The sequence below is a fragment of the Panthera leo genome, chromosome B2 (assembly GCF_018350215.1).
Source record: "Panthera leo isolate Ple1 chromosome B2, P.leo_Ple1_pat1.1, whole genome shotgun sequence".
In the NCBI taxonomy this organism is placed as follows: Eukaryota; Metazoa; Chordata; class Mammalia; order Carnivora; family Felidae; genus Panthera; species Panthera leo.
This window is the reverse complement of record NC_056683.1, coordinates 53536513-53562403: the sequence shown is the minus strand read 5'-3', so window position 1 is coordinate 53562403 and position 25891 is coordinate 53536513. Positions and strand designations below refer to the sequence as shown.

Genomic DNA, 25891 nt, shown 5'->3' with positions numbered 1-25891 from the left:
CTTGTCTACCCCCCCCCCCAAAAAAAAAGGTATTTTATCTAGAATATGGGGTAAACTTGATGAACTCCAGCAAGTTCATAGCATCCTTTCTTCAGAATTCCTCGTCACTGAATAGATCCAGCCTGAGGTTAGGGCTCCCATTTGTTAAGTGATCCATTACACTCATTGAAAGAGCACCTCAAAAAGCACCATAGAATCAAAGAGAAAGATGTAAATTTGTTCCCACATCCCTGAAGCTATTGTGTTTCAGATGGCCTTGAAAAGTGAAAAAGTTTTTAATTTTTTGTACATTGTAACTTTCTTTACATATTAAATGTTTACCACAATCTCCCATTTCCAGGTGGACTCTGTAATTAAAAGTAACATTGTGTGTTGGAAAAGGGGGAAAGATTTTTCTTCATTCTGTGTATTTTTCATACGTATGTACACATTCACACCTCTTTCAGCTTTCACTTGTTTGATACTTTTCTGTGAAGACAATTGTGATTGTAATGCGAATGCAAAGGCAGCAGCAATTCAAAGATCTTCTAGTGCTTCATGAATAAAATTGAGTTTATTTGTCATATTGGTAGACCAGCTGGGAGTTTAGACTGATGATTATAGAATGTCACAGCTTCCTTTGCCACCATAAACATTTTGGAAGTACATCTGCTATGTGATGTGATAAACATGGTTAAGGAAATGAATAAAATACTCAGTAACCTGGTGTGATGAAAAAATATTTCTACATTCTTGTTTTCTGTGGAGAGGTCAGTTTCATAGCTCAATCATTTACTGGAATATATTTTTTTTTTTACCACTCACACTTGTCAGAAGTCACTGGAAGAAGAAAAGAAAGAACATGTTGAAAAAGCCAAAGAATTACAGAAATGGGTATCAAATATCACCAAGACATTGAGAGATGACGAGAAGGCTGGAAAATCTCCCTTCTCTAAGCAAAAGGTATTCACTGAGGTTCTAGTTTAATCATAATAATGGTAGAATTTACTGAGTTGAAGCAGTCAAAGTAAAAAAACCACTTTAGTTCTTTACCTTAATTTTCCCCAATTTTATAGGCAATTACAATGATGGCCAGAGAGGTTAAACCTGCCCAAGGAATTACAGTATGCAGCAGAAGAGGTGTCTCTGATTCCAAAGCCTGAACTACATCTATTAGTCTTAACTATTAGTGCTTCTTCTAATGGTTAGATCTGCTTCTTGATTATAGTGAAGAGAGTCGCTAAGGAGCAGAGTCATCCTATTTTGTGCCCAGATTAAATCCATGCACTCCTTATCATAAAGATATGGTCTCGTTCTCACAAAGGTTAACAAAAAGGTTCAGGAACAACGAATACAAACTAGGATATCAACATTATTGAGGATTTAATTTAGCTGTGCTTTGTATTTTACAAAGAAGTGTTCTCTAGTCAGTCACTGGAAATTCTAGATTATTTCCCGCACCTAAATGAATTCTTTTGTGCTGTGGTCTGTATTCTCCAGCTGCTCAGCACTAGTTGGATAGCTGCAGCTTGTGAGATGTTAGTGCTCCATGATGGCCATTGGAAGGTGCTACTTGAATCTCTCAGGGCATCGATAGCTAAGGTCCAGTGTTGACGATGCTGGCCTTGACACCGGAATTGAGGCTGTAATAAAAAAAAAAAAAATAAGTTTCCACTAAGTTAAGCAGCATTTTTCTCAACTTGCCCTCCTGCTGCTGCCTGACCCTAGGAAATGATGGGGCTCTCATTAGCTTCCTCTTCTAGCTTTGCATCAGTGTTCAGTTGTCATCAGTTGAAACAGACATTATTGACATAATTAAATAGAAAACTTCAGTGTCTTGTCTAATTTTGCCTGTGATATGAGGGCAGATGTAACTTATCTGGGGTTCCCCTTAGAGAAGTATATAGACCCAAGTATATACTTGGATTAGTATTCAACTGAAATAAAGCCATATTAGCTCATAGTCTTACATACTGTATTTCATATTAGTGTGGAAGAAATCAGAAGTTGGCAAGCAATTACATTTGGTGTCTGAAACCCCAAACCGTCAAAGCAACTTTATACAAATATTTAGCTTAAACTATTTTCTCCTTTTCCCCCCTATCAGAGAAAGAACTAAAATATGAACATAAACCTTAGCAAGGATTTCTTGGGGGAACAAGTTTCTTTTGAGAAATGTGGATGATAAACCTTGGTATTTTCTTATTCTGCACTTTTAAATTGCCCAAAACTTCACTAAATTCGTTTTACTAGATCTAGTAGACACTTTTTAAATGCAGATCATGCCCTAAATCCTACATCTCTAATAAAGATTGCCTTTGTGTCAAGTGAAATTTAAGGAAATTTGATGTGAGTAATAAATGTGTGTATTAAAAATCATTATGGCCTCATGATTACCTGTAATCATGAAAAAAACAGACTTTAAGTTGACTTTGTTCTGAATAGAGTACATTGGGAGAAAATAGACTTTTCATTTGCCCATCATTTCCTCTCATTTCTGCTTATTTAAAAGAGTGGCAGTCCATTTCTGAAAGTATTCAGAAGTAATACACTGCGTAATTGGGAAAAAAATGTTACAACTTCTTGCTTTTCCCTAAACAGATAAATTTTATTCCTCTGTCATAGATGAATTTTGCAAAGTTTAGAAATCGAAAATATTTAATCTTGGTCTGCATATCTACAGATTAATGCTTTCACCATAATTTTTTCAAAAAGAGCAGGGTATACAAGAGCATGGGAGAAGGAGGACACTCTTTTGGAGTAGTGTTCCACGTTCATGTATCTTTTTGATGTAAGGATGATGTTGGGCCAGTGGAAAATCTCTGGCCACTTGGGATGTGAAGGCAACCTTTATTCACTGTTGGGCTGTGACAAATGCGACAACCATATGATGTAGCAGTATTATTGCCTATGAAAATGATGACATTATGGTTAGAGAGACTTTCCCTAATTAGCATTCTAAATAAAGTAGTCTTCTTATTCAGGCCTGTACAGTGGTAATCACTGATCGGTTTTTCACTTGTGCCACCCAGAAAGTAGTCCCTTCATTTGGATCTTAATTAAAACTTGATTAATGTTTAAAAATTCCTATTTTCTAGTCTTGATGAGGGGGAGAGTTTGAGCATGTTTTCTTAACCTTGCAGATTTCCAGTGAAGAAATATCAACCAAGAAGGAACAAGTATCTGAAGCACTTCAAACCATGCAGCTGTTTTTGGCAAAACATGGAGACAAGTATGTTGGTTTTTATTAGCTCTTTTATTCAAATTAGAGAAGTGATGTTAATGTTCAACAAAGCAAAAGCTGATAAATTTTAATTGAGGTTTAAAAAATGGAAGCCAATTAGAAATTTACTTAATATAATAACATACAACTATAAACTTAGCAATTTAATTGTCACTTTTAGTCACGTCTAGTGTTTACCAAAACCCTGAAATGTACCTATTATTCCCAGATATTAGTGAGAAGAAAATGAGTTCAGGGAGATTAAAGATCAGTAGCTAGTGAGTAGTAAAGATTCTAAGGCAAGAGTAATTCTAAGTAGTATTCTCTGTGACTTTACTTTTTGGAAAATGTGTGTGGATATATTGTTCACTTTTCTTTGCTGAGACTTGCAGCAACATGATTTTGCATAGTTTGGTCCCACTTTTTCCAAAAGAGCACTTCATTTATTTCAGCTAGTGCCTCAGGCAGGGAAGAAATCTACCCTTTTCTTAAATCCTTTTTGGGGCTGTCCCCAGGATCATTCCACAATGACTTTGTTTTGTACCTTAGAGAATCAGGTTAATCTCCTTGTAAATTTTTTTATCTTTATTCATGCTTCAGTCTGAACAAGTTTCATCTTGAGTAATGGTATCTTTCTGTCCCATTTCTGTGTTGGAACTAACAGATATTTCCCTTTGTCGGATAACAGCAATTGTTATTTTAGAAATGTGTATATGCTGGAGAAGTGCTGATCTATTAATTCATATCCTTTCCTCCAGTCTGTTTCTCAGGCAAGAGAAGGATTCCTGGATGTGTAAGGGCCATTCTTAATTTTCATACACAGTCATTCTGAGACTTAGGCAATCTGTATCTGAGGGTTTATTTTATGACCACGTGCTTATTTAGAAAAGGATTCTATTTTGCAAAATCATTGAGCCTAATATGTTGTCTTCATCACTTGAAGCCTTGCATTTCTTTTTTCATACTTTCTGGTTATTTTAGAATGACAGATGAAGAAAGAAATGAATTGGAAAAACAAGTGAAATCTCTTCAAGAAAGTTATAATTCATTCTTCAGTGAATCTCTGAAACAACTACAAGAATCACAAACCTTAGGAGATACAAAGGTAGAGGAGAAGGTAATATAATTTTTTTAAAACACGATGCTCTTTCAAGATTCTTAGCTTTACTGCATGGTTGTAGAAATATATGTCAATGAGGAAGAAATGACCTTGAATTTGTGTACATGGAAAAAACATGGATGGAATTTATCTAACTATTTAGAGATCTCAGTGTTGTGTATTAAATTCAGTCCTACACTTGCCGTCATCAGTTTCTGTGACATCTTAATCTCTGCCTTGCATGGTAAAAGAAAAGAATCATTCATTTTTCTAACTCTTCTCTTTAAAAGCCATTTGTCTGCTATATTAGGTATTTTACTATGTATAAAGTAACCTTGAGTCATCTCTAAAGATGACATTGGAGTGTTAGGAACTTTTTTGATTTTTAGAGATAACCATGAGATTTATTTGAGCGAAACTGGGCCATTTGCCATAGTGAGGATGCCCTAGCATCTTCTTACAATGTAACAGAAATCGCTTAAAATTTGGCCTGTTCTTAAACTTTTGAACCGTGACAATACATATTCACAATTTGCAACACAATATTCAGTATTGAAAAAGTTATCTTCATATTCAATTTCCTTACTCCCTGGAATACTTTACACACTACTTGTCACATTTTGGGGGTATGTAACAATTTTTCTGGTTCATTTTTACTGTCTGCGAACAAGGTCTGTATGCTGTAAACATCAATAGCATGGGGTTTGATACTCTCTTTCATGTCAGTCGACTAATCTCACCCAGTTGCAGAGAGCATGATTTGCCTTCTTAGGTATGTGTTCTGTTTTCTCACTATCATCATTTACTCTGTTGTGTCCTCACTAACCTTGTTAATGTACACAATATTAAGTTTTCAATTCACAGATGCATGTTGTTTTCAAAGCTTTTATCACATCCTGTGCTGTTGAATAGATCACTGACATAGATCACTTGTGCATTTGAGCTGCCTAACATTCACAGCATTGCTGCGCCTTGGTAAGTAGAGGATTTTCATGTTGAAGTGTATTATTTATTTAAAAAAAATGCCAACTAAGTTTCATGAAATTCTGCCCACCCTTGGCTCACACACTGACCTGAGAATTTTGTATTTTCCTTTCAGCTGGCTAAAGTGATTGCAGGCACCATTGATGAGACAACTGGAGAAGTCCTGTCAGTCTTTCAGGCAGTTTTAAGAGGCCTTATTGACTATGACACAGGAATCAGGTTGCTTGAGACACAGCTAATGATTTCTGGTCTGATTTCACCAGAATTAAGAAAATGTTTTGACCTCCAAGATGCCGAAAGTCATGGCCTTATTGATGAACAAGTTTTATGCCAACTCAAAGAACTAAATCAAGCAAAGGAGATCATTTCCACCATGTCATCTACCACAATTCCAGTGCTGGAAGCTTTGGCTCAAGGCATGATATCAGAATCTGTGGCCATCAGAGTGCTTGAGATACTACTTTCCACTGGCTTTCTAGTTATTCCAGCCACCGGAGAACAGCTGACCCTACAGAAGGCTTTCCAACAGAACTTGGTTTCTTCAGCGTTATTTTCTAAAGTCCTGGAGAGGCAAAATATGTGTAAGGATCTTATTGACCCCTGCACCGCTGAGAAGGTGTCTTTAGTAGATATTATACAGAGAAGTATTTTACAGGAAAACACTGGGATGCGGCTTCTACCTGTGAGACCACAAGAAGGAGGTAGAATAACATTAAAATGTGGAAGAAACATAAGCATTTTAAGGGCGGCTCATGAAGGTCTCATAGACCGGGAAACCATGTTTAGGTTATTAGGCGCACAGCTGCTTTCTGGAGGTCTGATCAATTGCAATTCTGGTCAGAGAATGACTGTTGAAGAAGCTTTGATGGAAGGGGTGATTGACAGAGACACGGCTAACAGTATTCTCACATATCAGGTTCAAACAGGTGGAATCATCCACTCAAATCCTGCTAAACGTTTAACCGTGGATGAAGCAGTCCAGTGTGATCTCATAACTTCGAGCAGTGCTCTTTTGGTACTAGAGGCTCAGCGAGGCTATGTGGGACTCATCTGGCCTCACTCTGGTGAAATATTTCCTACATCTTCTTCCTTGCAGCAAGAATTGATTACAAATGAATTGGCATACAAAATCCTGAATGGCAGGCAGAAAATAGCTGCTCTTTATATTCCAGAAACTTCTCAAGTCATTGGTTTGGATGTTGCTAAGCAGCTGGGAATTATAGATAATAACACGGCATCGATTTTAAAAAGTATAATACTGCCTGATAAAATGCCAGATTTGGGAGATTTAGAAGCTTGTAAAAATGCCAGAAGATGGCTCTCTTTTTGTAAATTCCAACCATCCACAGTCCATGATTACAGGCAAGAAGAGGATGTTTTTGATGGAGAAGAGCCAGTGGCAACTCAGAGCTCGGAACAAACTAAAAAATTATTCCTGTCTTATTTGATGATAAATAGCTATATGGATGCAAACACAGGGCAGAGGCTTTTGTTATACGATGGAGACTTGAATGAAGCTGTTGGTATGCTACTGGAAGGCTCTAGTGCCGAGTTTGAGGACACACCCGTAAAAGAATGTCTTGATGTCTTAGGACTCCCTGGTGTATTTCTGAATAATGCTCCAAGTAGAGGAAGGGATGACAGTGTAGCTTCACTGACTAGTTTTGATAAATGTTATTGCAGAGAACCTAAGTGTAAAGAAATCCCTGAGGAGAGAAAGAATGCCGTAGATGAAGAGTTTAATGAAATGGGAAATAACATTACCAGTGGTGAATATCATCAGTCAGAAAACCTGGCAAATATAATAGCAACTGATCATAAAGTTAAGAATTCATCCAGTGTGCGTGTTCCCAATTCGGTATCGTGTTTAACACAGCCTGGACTTGTACCAGTTAGCATGCTTAGACAAGACTCTGAAAACATACTTAAAAACTGTGAAAATCAAAGTCAAGTTGGAATAAATGAAGATGAAGATGAATGTAGTCATTCTAAACATACTCAAAACTTTGCAAGTGACTCGATAACAAATCCTATTATGAAATCAAAAACTAGTAGAACCAGTGATTTGACCGAAAAAGAGAATGAAGATAATATAAGCAGGGATTTGACAACCTTTGACTATTCTCCCAGGCTGAGTGCCTTGCTAAGTCATGATAAATTGAGGAATGATCAGGAAAGTCTTAATGATTTACATACCACAGAGAGCCATGGAAACAAATGTAAAGACTCTACTTTGTCATTCAGTGACCAAACCATGTTATCGGGTCAAAGAATGGGAGAAAAGTTTCAAGACCAGTTTCTGGGAATTGCAGCTATCAACATCAGTTTACAGGGAGAACACTGTCAACAAAATCCTTTAAATATAGGTGACAGTGATCCTCAGGTACCGTCTCACAATGATAAATATAATTCAGATATTTATGGTGAAGATGAAGAACCGCACGCTGCTTCTCAGCAGAAACCTGAAGACGGGAAAAATGAGTCCCAAGTGGAAGAGTACTCCTGTGCCACAACTCCACAGGGTGACACTGATAATGCCAACCCATCTCGTATCTGTGGTACATCACTGCTTGAAGAAACTGTCTGCGCCAGTGACTATGAGACGTCACTGCTGGATGATCAGCACAGTGTGACAGAAACAGACACAGATAGTGATGATGATTTTTATGATACCCCCTTGTTTGAAGACGATGACCATGATTCTCTGCTTCTTGAAGGTGATGATTGTGATTGTCTACAGCCTGAGGACTATGCCACACTGCAAGAGGAAAACGATGGGGCTGCTCCTCCTGGTGATGTTTTTTATGATGTTTCAAAAGAGATTGAAAATTCTGTGGTGACCCAGGGAGCACTGGTTGATAGCTTAAGTGTGAGGGAGGACACACAGTCTCCTCAGGGTTTTCTCACAGGTACTGAGAAAGCTGAATTCGATTCTGGTGAAAGAGTACGCTCAAATTCAGCTGACTCAGACAAGGACAATGGACAGTTGCTGGAAACTGTATCAGAAAGTGAAAGTGCAAACAGCCTTGAAGGTGATGAGTGTGACTCATTGGCTGATTATGAAATTGTAGAGGGAAAAGAGAGCTTCAGTGCTTCTCTAACATTTGATGACACTGGGTGTTGGAGAAGGAGACAAGAAGAACATATAGCTGAACAAGAATTTAAATCTGATACTGAGCATTTAGATTCTGTGCAAAGTGAAGAAAGTTATGGGTATTATGTATGTGACAGTAATGATCAGGATGATGATGACGATTCCGATGATGATGATGGTGACAGTGAAGAAGGAGTAGAAGGTGAAAATGGAAAGCCCCCATACCAAGATGAGGGTATGAATAGCCAGCTGCGTGCCACCATAGTAAGTGAAAAGGAAAACGGTCGTGAAAATCAAAGTGTTACTAAAGTAATTCTCCCGGATAAAGCGCACAACTACAGTTTTTCAGAAAAACAGCAAAGTGTAAATGTTTTACAACTAGAATCAACTAGTAAAAATAGCTTAGTTACTGAAAGAAGCAACCTTCCAGAATATACACCTGAGGCTGTTGGAAAAAGCAAAGAAGACCTGTTGAATCATGACATGGCTCTTAAGGATATATTGCTGACTATCACTAAAGACACTGAATCAGAAAACACCTCTGGCTCTGTAGATGTTTTAAATAATACTAATACCTGTTCGACTTCTGAAGTAGATAAGGATCCCATGAATGTAAAGTTTCAGTTGATTCAAGAGCCAGAGTCTACTGACACTGTGAAAGGTGGAGATCAGTATTTTGACAATGTGACAGTTCAGGACTCCTCTCCTTTTGATAAAATCATTTGCCCTGAGCCTGATTTAACAGGAAAACCTGCTGAGGAAAGCCATTTGTCATCCGTAGCCTGTGTAAGTGCCAAAGATCATCAAGTACCTGAAAGAGGCCTAGTTAAAAAGAACAGTGGCCAAAATGGTATACTAACAGAAGATGAAACATATGTTCATAAAATGTGCTCAGGTAAAGGAGATGTGCTTAGAGAAGGGCTAGAAGAAGAGAGTAGGTCTCTCAGACCTCTGCCTGGTGAAAGTACAAGGAAGAATCTTGATTTAGTGAATGATCAATTTCCATTTCCGGCAGTCACCGATAGTGAAGAACATAATGTGAAAGGAAGCCTGAAAAAAACAACTGTAACTCTTGCAGATGAACCACAGAATCTACAAACAGTGGTCAGCAAAAGTCCTGTTCAGTTTGAGAATCTTGAAGAGATATTTGAATCCTCAATTTCCAAAGTGATCAGTGATGACATTCTTTCAGACATTCCATTGTCTGAAGGGAATACAGATACTGAGAAAGATTCATTCACTGATGGACCTGACAAAGAATCTGACCTGTTCACGTATTTAAAACATTGTGCCAAAGATGTAAAAGCAAAAGATGTATTGAAACCAAATGGAGATATATCAAGCTGTGTTCTAATGGCTTCCCCTGCTGTGAAAGAAGACATACAGTTCGGAATAAATAATGCAAAAGAGAAGACAGCTCTTACCCAGGAAGTCTCACCTCTAAATGAGACGGCCCAACAGAATGATCTTTGTAGTAACGAAAGTGCCTCAGAAGGGGGAACAGAAGTTGGTCACTTCACACCAGAAAGGAATGAAAGCACACTTTCAATCTTTCCTCTTAAAAACATGGAAGACTTTGGGGAAAATACTGATTTTGTGTCACCAGAAATCTGCACAAATGTGATAAGAAATGATAACTCCAGTAACCCTTTAAGCACGGACTACTTATTTTCAGAAATTCACGGTAAGATGGAAACAATTGAGCAACAGCAGCGAAAAGAACAAGCTTTGTCTCTAGGACTCCAAGAAAAGGAGGTTCACATTCCTGAGTCGTCTCAAGTATTTGTTGAGGATGTAGAAAGTAGATTGGAAGAAGGTCCTATGAATCCTCAAGAGGTTGGAGAATCTCCAGTCTGTTCAGACACTGAAATTTTAATTCAAAGCTTAATTGAAAGGGTAAACACATTACAGTTGGCAAAAGAAGCATCTAGTGTGCCCAGTGATTCTAAAATTGGTGACTGTTCTAGAGTTTCCCCCATGAATAACTCACCAGAACTAAAAGCAGAGAGTAGAGATGATCCATTCTGTATTGCCAATCTTAAGTCTGAGTTTCTCCTTAATATACTTAAGCAGAATCAGTATAGCCAGAAAATTACTGGAGCATTTGAATTGATGAAAGAATTAACCCAGATGGAGTATGAGCTCGAGAAAAGAGGTATTACATCCAAAGTACTTCCATTGCAACTTGAAAATATTTTCTATAAGCTGCTCGCTGACACATATTCAGAGAAAGTAGAGCAGGTCAGAGACCTGAATCAAAAATCATCCACTGCTTCGGAGGTTGTGGATGAAAAGTCACACATTCTTGATGATCTTAAAGGTGAAGAAGGAAACCACTGTTCCCATAATTTACAAAACCTAAAAGATACCGGACTTGAAAACCCGACTGCGTGTGCATCGGCATTGCCGAGCGATGAGAAGCTGGGGGAGCTATGCAGTGATATCCCAGAACATCTGGAAAGTATTGCAGGGTCAAAACGAGTGACTTCAGGAGATAGCTCAATGGAACAAGTAAGTTGATACTACATTTCAAATGGCAGTAGCTGCATGAAGCATTTGGGAATAATCCCATTTATTTTATTTGCTTTGAAAAACTATGTAAAGGCTATTGATTTAACATGTCCAAATTTGTGTTTAGTTTTCCAGTGAGTTACAGCAGTGTTTACAGCACACATCAAAAATGCATGAGTATTTGGCTTTACTTCAAGATATGAAGCCCCCGTTAGACAACCAGGAGTCTCTGGATAATAATCTGGAAACGTTGAGGAACCAACTTAAACAGTTAGAGGTGAGAACTGTCTGCTGCCTATTATGAATGGTAGTCAGCTGGTGTTAATTTGGAAAAAATAAGGATTGTGTTTATTTTATTTATTATATTCTAAAAATGTAATATGCTACATATGCTATTACATATAAAATAATAGTTATATTTGTGTTTCTCACTGAATAATTCTGGGATATATATTTTTTGCAGACATTTGAATTGGGATTGGCTCCAATTGCTGTTATTTTAAGAAAAGACATGAAGTTGGCAGAAGAGTTTTTAAACTCCCTTCCCAGTCACTTCCCCAGAGAACAGCTTGAGGAATTGAGTCTAGGCCACCAAAGTTTGCAGACTGCTTTCTCTTCCCTCAGCAGTGTGTCTTCAGAAAGGATGAAACGTGTCATGCTCGCAATTGACTCTGAAATGGTAGGCATTGAAACTGTTCACGCTGAGTCAGAATTTGAGTCTTGAAGAGAATTTTGATTGTTTGAAAATTTAGTCATAAGATGAAGTCTTTTATTTTCATACTATTAGCCCTTGAAACAGAACCATTTTTTGTAGGAATTCAAAATTTGGGGATTGACAGAAATGAACACGCTATTTTATTTTCTAGTCTAAACTAGCAGTTTCCCATGAAGAGTTTCTGCAAAAACTTGAGTTGTTCTCACATTGGATATCAGAGAAGAACAAATCTGTGAAGGATATTGAGATTGTGAATGTTCAAGATACTGAACATGTGAAGAAAAGTTTGCAACTTCTCAAGGCAAGTATCAAAATAAATGAGATGAAGTGCATTGAAAAACCTCCATATTAAAAAATTTCTTTTAATGTTTATTTTTGAGAGAGAGAGAGAGACACAGAGTGTGAGTGGGGGAGGGGCAGAGAGAGAGGGAGACACAGAATCTGAAGCAGGCTCCAGGCTCTGAGCTGTCAGCACAGAGCCCCACATGAGCTCACAAACTGTGAGATCATGACCTGATCTGAGGTCAGATGTTCAACCAACTGAGCCACCCAGACACCCCCCTTTTTAAAAAAAATTTTTTTTCTAAAACCTTCTGGGTTTAAGATAATAAATGTGTAGGGGCACCTGGGTGGCTCAGTCAGTTGAGCATCCAACTCTGCATTTTGACTCAGGTCATGATCTTACAGTTTGTGAGTTCGAGCCCTGTGTTGGCCTCTGCACTGACAGTGTGGAGCCTGCTTGGGATTCTCTCTCTCCCTCTCTCTGCTCCTCCTCCCCCCACCCCTCAAAATAAGTAAATAAACATTAAAAAACTTAAAAAAATAAATAAAATAACAAATGTGTAGAACAAAACATGACTGCTAAATCTAAAATGATTATTTCCTTTCTTTGTCTCTAGAAGATGTTTGTGTCACACACGTTTATGGTTATAGACACAACTGTAAAATAATCACAACTTTGTGGATGTCTTTCTGATGCTGTTCCAACTGCCTTATCACTCTCTTCCCACCACTTACATCTTGAAATTTGTATTTATGTATTAGTCACATAAATACGTAATAGTTAAATTATTCTTATAAATACATCATAGTTAAGTAGTATTTATGTACTGGTCACTTTTGTCATGGCTTTTTTTTCTCCCCAAGTTCTTAATTTGAATGGCATCCCTCATGAATGATGCTTAGGCTCCTGGCCCGTGAGTCAGAAAACTGAAATTCTAACTCATTGAATTTATGTTTCAAATTCCCCATTGGCTTTTTTATGAGCAACGATAAATACATGGATATTGTAAATATTAGCAAGTGATATTTTAATGTTGATTTCCCCCTTTAACGTGCCATGTATATGTAAGTTAGGTCTTTGTTTTTTGTTGAGTTACATTTTAAATGTAATGTGGCAGGCAAGATTAAAATGTTCTTACAGGTGTTGTCTTTCCATGTAATATTAATTACCATAGTATTGAGATAATTTTATCATTGCTGTCTGTTACTAGGTGATGAATAGATTTTTGACTAAACAAATCATGAAAAATGTCAATAAAACCTTCAGTCCATGATATAAGAAACATATTTTAAAAATATTATTGATGTAAACTTTATATTATGGCTTAGCTCCCTTTTGTACCTTGTACTGTTTTGTTCACAGAATGTGTTAAAAGACCTTGGACCTACCAAAGTGCAGCTGGAGACCACAGCTTTTGATGTACAGTTCTTCATTTCGGAATATGCACAAGACCTGTCTCCCAACCAAAGCAAACAACTGCTGAGGCTGTTAAATACAACTCAGAAGTGTTTTCTTGATGTACAGGAATCAGTAACTACCCAGGTGGAACGTTTAGAGACTCAGTTACAGCTAGAACAAGATCTTGATGATCAGAAGGTTTGCCTTTCTTTGTCGAGTTGGCATTCTTTGTTTTTAGTTCTTCCATGCGAAACCTGTAATGAGGATACCTAAGGATCATGGTGTAACATGCAAGATTTTCTGGAAAGGCAGTTAATGGAGAGGGTTAATGTAGAGATCCTGGAGTAGACAACAATATTGTTTTCCATAATAATGCTATAGTTAATTTTGATTTTTTGTGACTCCTTGAAACTACTGTTTTCAAGTGGGAGTCTTGATGTTTTTTTTCCGTGTAGTAGGAAATATGGAAGTACTCAGAAATTTCGATAAATTGATGAACATATGGATAAAGAAGGTTACGGTGTCTTCTTCCTTTGGGAGGCAGTGTGGCACAGCAGTGCAAAGTGTGGGCTGTGGAGCCAGACTGCTTAGTGCATCCCAGCTGCACCCAGACGGGTGTGATCTAGGGCAACCCGCTCAACCACCATTTTCTCAGTGATAAACTGGAAATAATCACTGTGCTTACCTGGGTAGGATTGTGAGCATCGATAAAAGAATGAATATAAAATACTTAGTGCTTGCCTGGTATGTGTTAGGCTCCTAGGAAACATGATCAGTGGCTATCAGATGAATAACTAGTGTATGAGTAATAGGAAAGTGAAAAATGCAAGTAAATTCATCTCTTAGTTTAGTGAATTATATTAGAATACTACATCTAATAACAATAATGAGCAAATGGGTGGGAATGGAATTAGGCATAGTGGTTAAGTAAAAATATTGCATGCAAATGCTTTTATTATTTCTTGAAGCGCCTAGGTTTTGTCTCTAGCATGATAACCTATATACACATATTAAGTATGTTCACAGACAAATCACAACTAACTTCTGTTTTGATATCCTTTTGCAGAATTAATTGTGTGTATCGCAGGTTTCAAGAGCTTAAGAAAATGGAATGTTTCTTCCTGTCGGTCAGAGGTTCCATCTCTTATACATATGCATGGCCAGTATTCTGCTGAGCAGTTTCATCCACACATCTCCTCCTTTGTATATGGGACATGCTTTCACTTTCTGTGTCACCTTGCTCAGTTTGTTACCCCACTGCTATCATGTTTACAGCATACTCAGAAAATCTTGCAAGATATGTTCTGATTTTTCTATTAGAACTTGCAAAGTGTGTTCTAATTAGGAGTAATCACAGTAGTTCATGTGCACACATTTAAGATGCTTTGATTTTGCCCCGCTTTAGATCGTGGCAGAGCGTCAGCAGGAGTACAAAGAGAAACTCCAAGGGATATGTGATCTCCTCACCCAAACTGAAAACCGCCTGATCGGTCACCAAGAAGCCTTTGTGATTGGAGATGGAACGGTCGAGTTGAAGGAGTACCAGTCCAAGCAGGAGGTACAATTTGGTTTTGCATCAGCAGGTCTATGTTGCTGTTAAGTTTGATTGCTATTATTACCAAATCGTTTTAGCTTTTCTGAGCCAAAACATACTTAGATGGCTGCAGGCTTGAGCTTTAAACTTTATACTAAGAGTTACATTTCCATTCAAGAAAGCCAGGTAATTTTCTTGACTGGTTTTGGTGAGATACTCAGGGAAGGAGATACAAAAGGAGGTTGCTAATGGAAATACCTTGTGTGAGGAGTTAAAACTTGGATCTATTTAAGCCCAGCTCATTCACTTGCACATCAGGTGAAATAGCCATTTATTTGGGCTCGTTCTCTTTCTTAATGCCTTCTTATTCCTTTTCTCTTTCTCTACAATTTGTTCCTTTTCAGTGAACAAACAGTGATGGCAGGTAAAGATATAATTTATATTGGTATCAGGAGAAAGAACACTCTCATTGTAACTAGTTAGCTCTTGGTTCAAATCCCAGACTCTTCCACACTGTTAGCTTTATAACCAAATCTGTTCGAGCCTCAGTTTCTTCATCGGTCACACTTCATTGATTTTAAGAGTTAAGTAAATACTGTGTGTTAATTAAGTGACTAGCACAGTTAATATCACATAGTATTGGCTTAATAAGTAGTATCTCTTTCAGTTCAAATGCTTCTGTTTTTGCAAGTTTTATTTATTTATTTTGAAAGAGAGAGAGAGCATGAGCAGGGGAGGGGCACAGAGAGGGAGAGAGAATCCCAAGCAGGCTCCATTCTGTCAGTGTGGAGCCTGATACAGGGCTTGAACTCCCAACCCATGAGATTGTGATCAAATACTTCTTAGAATAATTTGATGAGGCTGAAATTAAAAATATGAAAAAATACTATGAAAGTTCAAACGGTGTAATATGAAGAACGAAAATGCAAAGTAAAGGAGGAAGAGAAGAATAAAAATTCCATAAAGAAATCTAGACTGAGAGGAGCTGTAACAGCTGGGGCAAAGAAGCAAACATTGCATTTTAGAGAGCTTTGGGGTTTAGAACTTAATGTTAGTTCACTGGGAGAACTACTTTGTTTTTATCCTGAGTAGAGATATATATTAAAATAAATGTAGGGGCGCCTGGGTGGCTCAGTCGTCTGACTCTTGATTTCGGCTCAGGTCATGCTCTCACGGTTCGTGAGTTTGAGCCCCACGTTGGGCTCAGTGCTGACAGTGTGGAGCCTGCTTGGGATTCTCTCTCTGCCTCTCTCTCTGCTCCTCCCTGGCTCAGGCATGCACGTGTGCGGGCACTCCCTCTCTTACTCACTGAAAAATAAATAAACTTAAAAAAAATGTTTAGAAATTGAATAATATTACCATGTATTTAAAAGCTCTTATAAATGTGCTCACATGATGTAAGAATACCTGGTGTGTGCAAATTTGTATAGATTATATTATTAAATTCATTATTTTTAGTGTTTTATAAACCATATCCCTTTGTGAAATATGAAAATCTGACAACTTTCTTTAATGCTGTTTGAGATTTCGAATTATGTTAAATATTGTGATTTAAGTAACCGGTTCAAATCGACTATATTTTGTCAAACTCTGTATGCTAGATTCTCCTTGCTCACACCCTCTTTTGGAATTACAACTCTGGAAGAATTAAATAGGTAATCATTTAATAAGATTTTTTTTTTGTTTTGTGTTATAAGGAATTACAGAAAGATATGCAAGGAAGTGCACAGGCTTTGGCAGAAATAGTGAAAAATACAGAGAACTTCTTGAAAGAGAATGGTGAAAAGCTGTCACAAGAAGATAAGGCTTTGATTGAGCAGAAACTTAATGAAGCCAAGTTAAAGTGTGAACAGCTTAATCTAAAGGCAGAACAGTCAAAAAAGGAGCTGGATAAAGTTGTGACAACAGCAATCAAAGAAGAAACTGAAAAGGTCTTTATTCAAATATATGGTACACTGTTGCTTTGTTGAAAACGATTAGTGTAACAGCCACTTGAATTTTTAAGTGTTCCCAGGCAGCAGTAAGCAATGCTGAGCACCAGAGACTAGAATTCTGGGTTTCCAGTTATGTAATTGACCAAATACTACAGAAGCTTAAAGAATTGGCTTTGTTTAACTTTTAAAAAAAAATTTAAGTGGGTTTCTAAGACTTTCTACTTGGGAAATACAGGAGGACTTATCAATTATAGTTAAAATTTTTAAGGACAGTGGAAACTTCCAAGTAATTGCTGTTGCTCTAAGGTTTAATTTCACTGCATTCAGTTTTCAGTGTGTGTCAGCTTTTAGTATCCCCACTCTAAAGTTAAATGATCTTAAAACTAGTGCCTCAGCCTGCATTCAGAATACCTACTGTGAACTTTCTCTGCCCAGGTTGCAGCTGTGAAGCAGCTGGAAGAGAGCAAAACCAAAATAGAAAACCTTTTAGACTGGCTGTCAAATGTGGACAAAGATTCAGAAAGGGCAGGGATGAGACAGAGACAGGTAATTGAACAGAACGGGACTCATTTTCAAGAAGGTGATGGCAAGTCAGCGATTGGAGAAGAGGATGAAGTTAATGGTAACTTGTTGGAAACTGATGTTGATGGACAAGTTGGAACCACTGAGGAGAACCTGAACCAGCAATACCAGAAAGTTAAGGTTGGTTATTTTAAACATAGAGATATTGTCAAATTCTGTTTTTCAGGTCGGTTAAAGAGAGGAGCACCTGAGTTATCTTTCAAAGCCTTAATGACCAGGGCATCTGGGTGGTTCAGTCAGTTAAGGGTCTGACTTTTGTTTTGTTTTGTTTTAATGTTTATTTATTTTTGACAGAGACAGAGCATGAGTGGGGGAGGGGCTGAGAGAGAGGGAGACACAGAATCTGAAGCAGGCTCCAGGCTCCCAGCTGTCAGCACAGAGCCCGACGCAGGGCTTGAATCCACGAAGCACGACATCATGACCTGAGCCGAAGTTGGATGCTCAACCCACTGAGCCAAGGCGCCCCAAACGTCCGACTCTTGATTTCAGCTCAGGGCATGACCTCAGTTAGTGAGATCAAGCCCCACATCGGGCTCTGCACTGACAGCGTGGAGCCTGCTTAGGATTCTCTCTCCCTCTCTTTCTGCCCCTCCCACTACCCTGCTCTCATGTTCATTCTCTCTCTCAAAATAAATAAACATTAAAAAAACCTTAATGACCATTAAGAGTAAAGTCCCATTTTCTAGGTTCATCATGTCAAATGTAAGTTACTGTGAAAATTCTAAGTAACTCAAAAACAATGAGAAATCATTAGCTATGGCATTCTTCTAAGTGAAGTGACTTCTAAGGAATTGATAGAAGTAATAATAAGCTGATACTTATACAGCAGTTATGGTGGGCCAAGTACTCTTCTTAGCTCTTTCCATCTCAACACATTTAGTCCACCCAGCTCCCTCTGAGGCTACATCCTACTCGTGATTCACAGGTAGGGAGACTGTAACTTTACAGAAGAAGTCACTTGCCCAAGTTTATATATCTAGTGAGGGCTGGAGTTTGGATTTAAAACTAGGCCATGAGCTCAGTTGCTGTGCTAAGTTCTACTCCATATTTGCAGACCAGCTCGCTGTGCACTCTTGAGCTCTCTCACGTTCTCCCTGAGCCTTGGCTCATCTCTATAGTCAAGGGCATTGCTGAGAAGAGGAATGAAAAGCCTTTTAAAAATTTGTGGTGTGAGTGCAAATTGAAGTGAACAATAATGCTACCACAGAACCAAAGGCAACTTTGGAAAAAGCTTTTTCACAGCGTCACACAATTGATCATTTTATTTCTGCATTTGGGTTTTGTAGTCAGATGACTGAACTTTGAGGCACGTTTGCAGTTTTGTGTGTTTTCCTCCATGTCCTAGTCTTTGTAGTCTTTGGAATAGAATGCTGTCCGGGAGGTTTTTATATTACAGGAAATCTAAGTTAAACCAGAAGAAAAGTGGAAGTATTTATTATATTTATGGTTTCTGGGGGCTCTTACAGAACCTTGCTATAATTATTTCTTTTTTTTTTTTTAACATTTATTTATTTTTGAGACAGAGACAGAGCATGAACGGGGGAGGGTCAGAGAGAGAGGGAGACACAGAATCTGAAACAGGCTCCAGGCTCTGAGCTGTCAGCACAGAGCCTGACGCGGGGCTCGAACTCACAGACCGCAAGATCATGACCTGAGCTGAAGTCGGCCGCTTAACCGACTGAGCCACCCAGGCGCCCCTATAATTATTTCTTAAAATGAAAAACTTAATGAATTCATTTAGGAATGCCTTATGAGTCCATTACATAACAGTCAGGAAAGGTTAGTAACTTGACACAAGGAGTGAAAAATATGGGTGGGTGGATTGAGACATAAAGATGTTTCACTGCATGAGGTTTGCCTTCTGATCTTTTTGCTTCTAAGAATACGGACTCTGAAAGTGCTGTAGGAATTCCTGATGTCCTGGCAGAGTGGAGAGAGAGCCCCAGTGCCTGTTTCTAGCTCTTTCTAGTTGTGCCACATGTCCTCAGCCATGGCATTTCTTCCTTCAACCCGAGTTGCCTCACCTTAAGAGGAAGGGGATGGATCAGAAATATCTAAGGTGTTCTGTATGTCTAACTTACTGTGTTCAGAAGACCCGCTGGAGAATAGTATGTGGTTCCATTTCAAATGCCAAAGACACAGTCTGTGGGAGAAATGTTCTTCAGACACAAATATTTATCTTGTGCCCACAGTGTGGCAGGCGTTGTTACGGATAGAATACAAATAGTTCGCTGCTGACTAGTGGGGGATCAGACTTGAAAGTGAACAGTTGCCCTACAGCGGTGCTTCTTGGTCCTGTCTACTTCACAGCATATAGTTATTCTTAGTTAGCCCTTGTTGCCAACACTGCTCTAGGTGCTTGGGATTCCCCAGTGAGCAAATGAAATTCCCTGTCATGGTGTTTGCATACTAGGAGAGTGAGGATGATAGGTCAGACAACAAATACCTAAATGTTACGCGATATGGGATGTTAGAAAGTGGTGAGGTTTTGCTGAGTTGGGTACAGGTGGGTGAGCATGGGGTTGGGAGCCACTCTTCAGCATTAAATAGGATCATCTGAGTAGGCTGCATGAGAGGATGAGATCTGTGTGAAGACATAGAGAGGACATGTCAGAGGGGAAGGGGGTTGCGAGGCAGATACCTGCGGGAAGAACCATTTGGTGAGAACAGCCAGAGGAAAAGGTCCTAACGTGCCTAACAAGGTGAGGGAAGAGGTAGTATTTGAGAGACTGGCGTGCCTCAAGTAGGGTGGGAGACAGCCAAGCAGTAAAGGAGCTCGGCGTTAATGTTACCAGGCCCTTTGACTCCCTGTAAACCATTATGAGAAGTGTGGAAAATGATCCAAAAGGATTCTTCTCCTATTTGCCACATTTATATGGCATATTGCGGGGAATGGAAGAAGCTGCTATGGCTGGAGAGAAAGGGACTCCAGTGTATTTTAACCCCTGGTACGTGCCAGGCTCGTCAGCAGGTATTCTACACGTGTGACCTCATGTACTCCTTTCAGCAAACCCATGACGTGCAGGGGTAATTGTCTCCATTCTCCCCATGCAGGAAGCTGAGGGCCAGAGAAGCAAAGTAGCTCCAGAATTCTCTTTGATCCTATTGGGCTCCTCTGAATGTGTATTGTTCTCGCTTAATTATTGTCATGGGATTTTTATAGCTTTAAAAGGAACAAATTCTCTTTTTCCTATGTATGTGTCTTTTCAGGATCATTTCTTAATTAAAATATTGTATTTATCTGCTCAGTGATTAGCTGAAGACATTAGCAGTCCCTTTAAGGTGATTGTGAGGAAGCAGTGAGTAAATTGAGATCATACTGTAGATGTTTGTTTTAGACGTGGAAGAGAAATTCATAACATTTTTTCCAAACTTCTCAAAAACAGTACTTGTCCTATGTGATCATCTAAGTACTTTCTAGAGAAGATTGGGAAACCTCCTCAGAAGTAAGGTTAGGGTGGTCAGAGCATGCTCTTCTGAAATGCACCAGTACATGGGACACACTGTGCACCTTGACAAGGTTAATGAGAAGCAAGTCTGTCAGTCCTGGGCTCCTGACACCTCAGTGTCACCCCATCACCGCTCTGACCTTACAGCTGATTTGTTTTCACGCAGGCCCAACATGAGAAGATTGTCTCTCAGCACCAAGCAGTCCTCATGGCCACTCAGTCTGCACAAGCCTTGCTTGAGAAACAGGGTCACTATCTCTCTCCTGAGGAAAAAGAGAAACTGCAGAAGAACATGAAAGAACTGAAAACACATTATGAGACCGCACTGGCCGAGTCGGAGAAGAAAATGAAATTAACGCATTCTCTGCAGGAAGAATTAGAAAAGTTCGATGCAGATTATAGCGAGTTTGAACACTGGCTGCAGCAGTCAGAACAAGAATTGGAAAACCTGGAAGCAGGTGCTGACGACCTCAGTGGTTTAATGACCAAACTGAAACGGCAGAAGAGTTTCTCAGAAGACGTCATTTCTCACAAAGGGGACTTGAGGTACATCACAATTTCTGGAAACAGAGTGTTAGAAGCAGCCAAATCTTGCAGCAGGAGAAGCGGCAGTAGCAAGGCTGACCAGGACAATATCGATACTTCTGCAACCCACAGAGAAGTCCAGAGCAAATTGGATCATGCTACCGATCGCTTCAGGTCTCTCTACTCGAAGGTAATTTCATTTTTAAGGGAAGATCAGACTATGACTAGAGTTTTCACCCTGTCCCTCTTAACTTTTGTTTTGGAATTAGAGGCGAGAAATCTAAGAACTGAAGCAGAGGAAATAAGGTGGTTTCATCCTCGTTCCGTCTTTCTTATGCATGTGCTTTACTTCTGCAAACGTGTTTAAAGGTTAGGAGCCTGAAGTTATACCTAGTTAGTGTTTTGAGATGCATTTTCCAGGCAGCCTGAACTCTAGAATGCCAGCATCCGATTTGACCACCAGGTGGCGTATATGTTTTGGTTCCGAGCCCAAAGCGTGGCTTGCTAATTTGCTTGCTAATTTGCATCCTCTCAGGCTTGGGAGGTGACATTTCATCTCGGATAATTCCCTTCACATATATGACTCTTGTTTGTTTTGCAGATATCTTTGATCAGTGCACTATTTTAATACTTAATGGCTAACAGACTGTTTCAGCTTCTTCTTGTGGACAAGCAGAAGAGTTCTGTTTAAAAACAAAACAATACGAAGAACATTTCCCTGTTTACAGTATAAGCTGAACACACTGGCCAAGTTGCACAGATGGTTTGAAGAGCATCATTGATTATTGGCCTTTGCTTCATTCTGATCTAGATTATTTGCCCTCCTTGTGCAACATCAGTCTTGTGTAACATATGAGTGATTTATTATAAGCACTTTGAAAACCTTTCCATCAAATACGTGGCTGTACACATGGTGGATAAAACTTCTTGGGAATGTGCCCTGGTAGATTAGTCTCCTCTGGTGATTGATTCCTAAATCCTTTGTTCTGGGGTAAGACCCAGATCTTGTAAATATGTTTTTGAATTGGTATAAATCTAGAACTACCTCTTTGTTTTTATTGTTACTCTTTGAAGATGCTTCTGCATGTAAAAGAGAAAATCTTAGTCCTGTAGGTTTCACTAACTTTGGCTGAAGGCTGATGTTTTCCAGGTTGCATTACTCATAGGTCCTAAGGTTTTTAATACATGCGAAGATAGTGGGATTTTAATCCCCCACGCTTTTTTTCTTCTGATTTTTTTTTTTTTTTTTTTTTTTTTTTTTAGTGCAATGTCCTAGGGAATAATCTTAAAGACTTGGTGGATAAATATCAACACTATGAAGATGCCTCATGTGGACTTCTTTCTGGGCTCCAGGCCTGTGAGGTCACAGCAAGCAAACACTTATCTGAACCTATTGCTGTGGACCCTAAAAATCTGCAAAGGCAATTAGAAGAGACCAAGGTAAGAGCTAGAGCAAGAAAGAAAGAGAAAAGTGAGAGATCAACCCTTCTGTCGTCTTACTGAAAGCCATCCGTCTCCCCACACTTGTGTGATGGTTTCACGTAGGAAAGGGGAATAAAGTATGGGAAAAGTACTTGTCTTTCTAAAGGGAGGTGCAACTCTAATTCACCATCCAGTTCAGTTCTCTTTCTAATAAGATTGTTTTTTCCACTGTTGTTTAACTGTTGGATGTTGCTGTTATGGCTGACATCCCACTGCTCCCTCCTCCCTAAAGAAAAACCACTATTGCCCTGGCCACTTACTTATCTTTACACTTCTTTATTTTGTTCATTGCAAGTAAGTTCTATGAAGGTAGGTGTGTTTTCCTCCATTTTGCTCACTGCTACCTCCCCAGCACCTAGAAGAGTACATGGCCCAAAGTGGGTACTCAGTAAATACTTGTTCAAGAATGAACAGGTGAAAAGGAAGAATGGATGTCACTGTCCCATCTGGGGTCTGAGGGCCAGGATTGGTGTTCCTATTGAGTATCCCTGTAATTCTTAGAGACATAAACTTCAGTTATTACCTAGCACAGTTCTCAAAAAGTCTACCTGCTCTTCAAAAAATGCAGGCTTGGTGTCAGACTGAATAATTGAAGTCTCGGAATACCCACAATGGAAGAGTATCTTCAATTTAATGCATATATTATTTATTTTTCAAAAAAAATTAAGTTTATTTATTTTGAGAAAGAGAAAGAGTGCACAAACAAGGGAGGGAGAGAGAGAGAATCCCAAACAGGCTTCTTGCTGTCAGCACAGAGCCCAAAATGGAACTTGAACTCACGAACTGGGAGATCACGACCTGGGCTGACATCAAGAGCTGGAGGCTCAACCGACTGAGCACTTGTGCAACCGAAAGCCTATTTTAAAATCTTAATGTAGTGAGATAACTTTTGAAGTGTTTTACTCCTGTTCCATGTGACTGATAATTTTGAATTTGAAAGTTTCATTTCATAAATCTGTTCTGTCTTTTCTTTTAGCAGGTGGGTAGCAGTCACTTATTGCTGCTGTAGCTAGAAAGTAAACACAGTATTGCCAGTGAAACAACTACAGTTCAGAGTTTAGTTGCCTCTGTTAGTTACAGAATCAAAAAATCATTATTATTGTGCTATTACAAGGAAAACAGGTACTGTAATGTTAGTTACTGCCTGAGACTGGCAGCTTCTGCCTGGAGGTCATACCAGAGTGAAATGTGGCAGGTTAAGGCCAAGGCAGAGAGATGGGGATGGGAAGCACGGGATGAAAGGAGGGAGGTGAGGTGCCCGGAGGAGAGGAGAGGGGAGGGCGCTGCTTCTGTCTTTACTCAGGGTCACATTAGGCACCCGGGAGAGGTCCAGTTCCAGGTCAGAATCCCTACAGTGGTGCTGCCTCCCAGGGGTTGTTTCCTTCCTCTAGATGTGCATTATCAGTCCTGGACCTCTTTGCTTTTACCCTTTCTTTTTTTCTTTCCCACAAGCACTGGAACAAATCTGCCTTAAGTTTTCAGGTCACACTTGATTACGTGTCAAAGGACAGTATGGCTCAGTGGGTTGAGCATCTGACTTCAACTTACGTCATGATCTCACAGTTCATGAGGTCAAGTCCCACATCGGGCTCTGTGCTAATAGCTCAGAGCCTGGAGCCTGCTTCGGATTCTGTGTCTCCCTCTTTCTGCCCCTCCCCTGCTCATGCTCTCTCAAAATGAAATAAAACATTAAAAAAAAGTTAGGTGCTTTTAGTATAGGAAAGTATATAAAATACAACACATTTCAAGTTAGGTCTCTATCAGGAAACTGATTACATACTATATGAAAGTAATTTTTTTATAACTGGAGCAAAAAGAGAAAGAAAAACCCCAAAGAATGCTATGGCTTTTAAGTTAAACAGATACATGGATTAATTCTAAAACAGGAGAACTTACTTGGTATGTGCTGTGGAAGAAGATTCTTTCAGTCACAAGGCAGCCAAAGAAATAGTAAAGAGGAGAGCAATGTCTCAAAGGAGGATAAATTCTAATTAAGCCACAGCATAATTTAAAAAATTAAATGTGCAATTGAAGTTGTTCTTGGCATACGTTCATGTTTTCCTCACAGATGATCTCAGCATGTAGCAAGGATAAATTTTTATGAGGGTTGGGTAGTCTCCATTTCTTTCATTTTTATTAACATGTAAAATTATTTTTCTTTAACAGTAATATAAACACATAAGACTACCACATTTTGTTTTGTCTACATTTGCAATGCTAACATATTCTATTGAGCAGATAATGTGATTTGGGGGTACCCAAGTCGGTTCATGTGAAATAATTCTCCCAATAGCACATTGTCATTATCATTATTATTCAAATGACTGTTAGCTGAGTTGTCTGCACTCTGATACCACTGAGCTATAATGACCTCCTCAGGATCGGCTTCCAGGAAAATCCATGGACCAAACAAAATTTTTGTCCCATCTGAGGCACAGAAAGACAGGATTTGGGGACCAGCTGAGAGGCCTGGGTTTGGGAGCAGGTGTGGAGCTAGGTCATGCTGCCTGGCAGTATCCACCCTGTAGCCTTGCCTTGATCTCAGGGATAGTGTCAAGTCAGGAATCTTCTATGAGTTGGACAAGTGCCCTTTACAGATTTCACGCTTCTCTGGTCCAGGCAAGGGGCCCAAGGTCATAATCTTTCAGTATTTCCGGTCATAGATGCTCTTTCATGTTTTAATGTCATTGAGATCCTTTATAAACTACATATGGTACCCTTTTGACTATTTTAATTTGCAGTTTTATCCTAAAGTAGTATTGTAAACCACTGCTATCACTAAATTATAACCCAATACATGTTGGGAATTAAAAACTGTTGACTCTCTTAAACATAATTATGCAGAGAAAAGACGTGGGATGTTTTGAAAAGGAGAGGGGAAGAAAAAAAATGCTTCTTTTGTAATCCATTTCTAAGTTTTAGAATGTTTAGTAGGGCCATCTTTGGTATTGGATGTTTTTGTAGAACTTTGGCATATATTTTTTTGGTGGACATTTATGTGCTAGGCCCACGGTAAGATTTTGTGAAGACACAGATGTTGAAACCCTGATTCTCCCCTTGGAGAACGCACATTCTAAAAAAATCTGTTTTTGGAGGTAT

At 39.0% G+C, this 25891-nt stretch overlaps 1 protein-coding gene and 1 long non-coding RNA gene across 6 annotated transcripts in view; one reads left to right on the top strand and one right to left on the bottom strand.

Annotated features, from left to right (window-relative positions):
- DST (dystonin) overlaps positions 1-25891 on the top strand; it is a 490237-nt gene that overhangs the window by 343966 nt on the left and 120380 nt on the right. For 3 of the 4 annotated variants that reach the window (XM_042939088.1, XM_042939090.1, XM_042939089.1), the window contains 8 exons: positions 814-942; positions 3123-3211; positions 4184-4319; positions 14692-14844; positions 16518-16751; positions 17190-17456; positions 20952-21500; positions 22574-22750. In XM_042939088.1, coding sequence (XP_042795022.1) covers positions 814-942; positions 3123-3211; positions 4184-4319; positions 14692-14844; positions 16518-16751; positions 17190-17456; positions 20952-21500; positions 22574-22750 — 1734 coding nt within the window. Of the gene's footprint in view, positions 1-813; positions 943-3122; positions 3212-4183; positions 4320-5400; positions 10891-11017; positions 11168-11353; positions 11570-11756; positions 11907-13250; positions 13485-14691; positions 14845-16517; positions 16752-17189; positions 17457-20951; positions 21501-22573; positions 22751-25891 lie in introns of all 4 variants that reach the window. The other variant, XM_042939087.1, reaches the window with a different exon arrangement.
- Positions 538-25891, bottom strand: part of LOC122220044 — a 36420-nt gene continuing 11066 nt past the window's right edge. Inside the window, exons 3-4 of one of the 2 annotated variants that reach the window (XR_006202656.1) lie at positions 1441-1622; positions 538-819 (exon numbers count right to left, since the gene is read on the bottom strand). This is a non-coding gene — a long non-coding RNA (uncharacterized LOC122220044). Of the gene's footprint in view, positions 820-1345; positions 1623-25891 lie in introns of those variants that run through there. The other variant, XR_006202655.1, reaches the window with a different exon arrangement.